We start from the raw sequence: 4,115 nt of genomic DNA on the forward strand, positions 1-4,115 counted from the left end.
AAGAAAGAAAGAAAGAAAGAAAGAAAGAAAGAAAGAAAGAAAGAAAGAAAGAAAGAAAGAAAGAAAGAAAGAAAGAAAGAAAGAAAAAGAAACAGCCCAGGCTAGACTTGAAATCATTCCATGACCAAAGAAGACCCTGAGCTCCTGATCCTCCTCCTGCCTGCACTTCTCAACACTTCTCAAGTGGGTGCTCTTCATGCCCAGCTTTTTGGTTTTTCGAGACAGGGTTTCTCTTTGTAGACCAGGCTGCCCTCAAACTCAGAGATCCGGCTGTCTCTGCTTCCCAAGGGCTGGGCTTAAAAGTATGTGCCACGAAGACTAGCTATGCCCAGCTTTTTTTATATGCTATGATTAAGACACATATTCTAAGCTACTAATAAACAGTATGTTAATTTACTACAGAATGGCTATAATTATTTATAAGTTTAACTGAACTATGAATTTGCTATAATGTTTTTCATCCTTCAGCTGCCTTCCACATCTGAAAGACTACTGACAGAAGCTACCTTTACCATAACTTACAGTAACTTCCCTTTTCTGGGTTACGCCACAACTTCAAACCCCAACTTCAATTTGGTAATATGGCAATTATTAACAACAGAGAATAAAGTGGATGCCTTCAAACCTCAGATGTGGGAGGCAGGGGCACACAATCTCTGTGAGTTTGAGGCCAGCCTGGTCTACATAGCAAGTTCCTATGCAGCCAGAGATATTTAGCGTGATTCAGTCTCAAAACATAAATAAGTATCAAATGGGATACTAAAATATAGGCTATTGGCAAAGTTAAATTGCCTGTAATCCCAGCACTTAGGGATGCAGGCACAGGTGGATCTCTGTGAGTTCAAAGCCAGCCTGGTATACAAGGCAAGTCCAGGACAGCCAAGGCTATACAGAGAAACCCTATCTCAAAAAACAAACACAGCAAAAAGTTAAAATGAAGACAGTATAGAGAATACAAATTCTACCGTACGTATGTCCAATTTCTTCCCTTAAACGACAAGAAGGGTTGGATGTGGCGGTGTACATCTGTAATCTGAGCACGTGGGAGGCAGAGCAAACTGATCTCTGTGAGTTCCAGGCTAGCCAGGTCTACATACTGAGACCCAGTCTCCAAATAAATAATTAGGGAAGAAAAAAAAATAATGTTTTTCAAAATCCATTTTAATAAAAAAAATTATGTATGTTTGTGGTATTTTGAGAAATGTATACACTGTGGAATGGCTAAGTCACACTAACTCCCTCATGTCCTTATAATTTTTTTCTATGTAATCAATGAAAATCTATGGTGCCATGCAAGTGTGCTGTTCAGTATATCCCTTAATATGACAGTCTAATGTCAGGATAGAGCAAGACATGCACTTCCAAGTCAGACATAAAAAAAGCCTCTTACTAGTTTGCGGATTGACCTGGCGAACAGCAGGAGCCTGCATAACAGTTCCTCGGAGGGGAGCTTGAGCGGGTGGTGCTGGGAGAGTTGTATAGACCACCTGATGGTTTGCAGGAGCTCTTGGTATAGGGAGTCTCGTGGTCACCTGAGTTACTGGACGATGTGTTACATTCACCGTGGTTGGAGCTAATGGAAGCAAACAAAAGATAGCAAGAATGCAGTCAATTCTATGTTAAGGAGACAGTATGAAACAGTAATTACCATTACACAAAACTCTAACCAGAAGGTAAAGGCTTCAGAACCACATGCCCCATGCACTTCCTCCAGTTCCCCAGGTCCCCTGTACTTTCCGTACTTCAAGTGTCTGTCCAGCTGCAAACTATGGTGAGAGATAGAGACGAATCAGGCCACTGCCCACTAATAAGGAACAAGTGGCAGTTGAAGCCTGTCATCCACCACCTGGCTAGACTCATCAGCTCAGAGGACTGAAGAAAAACAGATTAGCACAGCTCAAAGAACCCTGGAGGGGTGGTCCGCCCCTGTGTGAGCTGAATGAGGGGCTTTGGTTTCCAGGGCCTAGTTTGGTTTCTGCTGTGCAAGCACATGATGGCCTGAACTGTACAGATACCTGGCTGATGAGGTCATCCCCCCCCCCCCCTCCTGCACTGCGCCATCGCAGCCCTGCTCTCATCCCATGGACTACCTGAGCAGGCTCTCTTACCAGACCCAAAGCCAAATACCATCTCTGGTGGGTTTGGACTTTTTGAATTCAAAGCACCAGGTATTGTGCTACAGTCACACACACATGTTCAAAAACTTCCTGGGTGGCTGCAGATACAGAAGTATGTACTATTCTAGAAACTTACACGTAGGTGGCTTTTTATGCAAACCCTTGACCTAGCGTTTATTAAGCGTAAAGTTTTATTTAGAGGCTATTCCTGGTCTAATACACAGGCACCGTGTCCAGTGTTCTAGCAGATGCTAAAACTGGGCATGGGGAAGCTGGGAAAAGATTTGAGGGGGGATATGATATGAAAGTCCTCTCTTCCTACTTCCACATAAATTCTTTTCTAAGGGCCAGTGTTCAGATCAAAGTCTTATTGGAAGCTACATTTTATAATTCTGACACTAAAAGGTTTAGCTTGTTTTTCACATTTCATTTATTTTGTGTGTGTGCGCGCGCCTGTGTGACAATCAGACAACAATGGGGGGCGGGGAGTGGTTCTCTCCTTTCACAATATAAAAGCTAAAGCTTGAGCTCAAGTTGTCAGGCTTGGCAGTAAGTGGCTTTACCTGGTGAGTCATCTTCCTGATCCACAAACAGTGCTGGGTTTGCTGCACAGCCCTCCGTAGCCGCCTCTGGAAATGGAGTCGGTATCTTAGACTGTTCTCTTTGGTGCTAAGCTACACTTGGAAACTAGGTCATGTCTAACCTAATGTAAATTCTGTGTTCCATTGGCAGCTGGAAAATGTACAATGCTAGTGAGGGTCTAGCTTGTGAAATGTGCTTTCCTATTAAAAATGTATGACGCACATCTACAATCCATTATAGTGAGTTTCAAGTCACCTTGGCTAAAATGAGTTTTGGAACATTCTGAGTTAGAATGAGACCCTAGCATACAAATAAAGCATAAGAGCTGGAGAGATGGCTCAGCTATCAGAGGTAGGCTCACAACCAAAAATAAAGCAAAATAAACAAACAAAATTTAAAAATATAATAGTTTGTTAAGAAACCAAATGTAGCAAAATCAATATACTATCACCTTTCTTTACCCAAGTGTTTGGGCTGTTAACACAGTTACAACTTGAACATCGAGGTGAACCTAAGCACTAAGACTGATGACCGACTGACCCTGAGTTTATATACACCACAGTCAAATAAAATTGAAAGTGGCAGCACGGTAAAACTTAACAAGTATGCTTCTTGGTTACCAATAACTTAAAAAATTTTTTTTTTCTGTGACGGCCTTCCCCCGGACTTGAACCACAGCAAAAGCCAGTGTGGTGCTAATCCTACAGTCCTGAGGTCACTGCAGTGCTGTGTGCATATCAGCCTGTCTCTGGGAGGCATCTGTTAAAGGCCTGCTGGGCGACTGACACGGACAATAGAAAATGTTTCATGTTTTCCACACACATGGCTGAGCTGCCTTAAGCATATCCTCACGGTTCTAACCTCATAAAAAGAAATAACATAGAATATTAAAAACCTTTAAGCTCCTGAAACGAAGACAATTCTAGTTAAGATGTAGTGATAATGTTTTATCCTTTAGAAACTCTTTGCTTTGGCTTGTGTTCATTAGAAAAGAGGCTGTCTTCTGCCCAACAAACTGTCAGCATGTCTTATTTTACAGTGAGTTGGTATTTGATACCAACACTTTCTTAACATTTAAAATACAACTTCCACGGACGTTCTTCAAAGCTATATTCTGGAGAATTTAGTATGTCCAAAGCCCTTAATTTGACATTCAACTGTAGTTTATACCTTACATTCTAATTTTCTCATGAAAAAAAAAAAAATCTAAAATGAATTTAGAAAAAAAACCTTAAGATCCTAAGGTTTGTTAAACTGTTACATAACCTTGCTTAATTTATGTTCCTTAATTTATATTCAGCCAACTATACAAAGCCATTTGGGAAAAACAGCTGCAGTTGTGCAGCATTTTCATGAGTAGTTGACTGATTATCTATCTATCTATCTATCTATCTATCTATCTATCTATCTATCTAT

General features: G+C 41.0%; 1 protein-coding gene across 6 annotated transcripts in view; it reads right to left on the minus strand.

Moving 5' to 3' along the window:
* Atf7ip (activating transcription factor 7 interacting protein) overlaps nucleotides 1-4,115 on the minus strand; it is an 89,639-nt gene that overhangs the window by 9,299 nt on the left and 76,225 nt on the right. For all 6 annotated transcript variants that reach the window (XM_055610634.1, XM_055610665.1, XM_055610658.1 and 3 more), the window contains one exon: nucleotides 1,391-1,573. In XM_055610634.1, coding sequence (XP_055466609.1) covers nucleotides 1,391-1,573 — 183 coding nt within the window. The remainder of the gene's footprint in view (nucleotides 1-1,390; nucleotides 1,574-4,115) is intronic.

This window comes from Psammomys obesus, unplaced genomic scaffold (assembly GCF_907164565.1).
Source record: "Psammomys obesus unplaced genomic scaffold, mPsaObe1.curated_primary_1811, whole genome shotgun sequence".
Taxonomy (NCBI): Eukaryota; Metazoa; Chordata; class Mammalia; order Rodentia; family Muridae; genus Psammomys; species Psammomys obesus.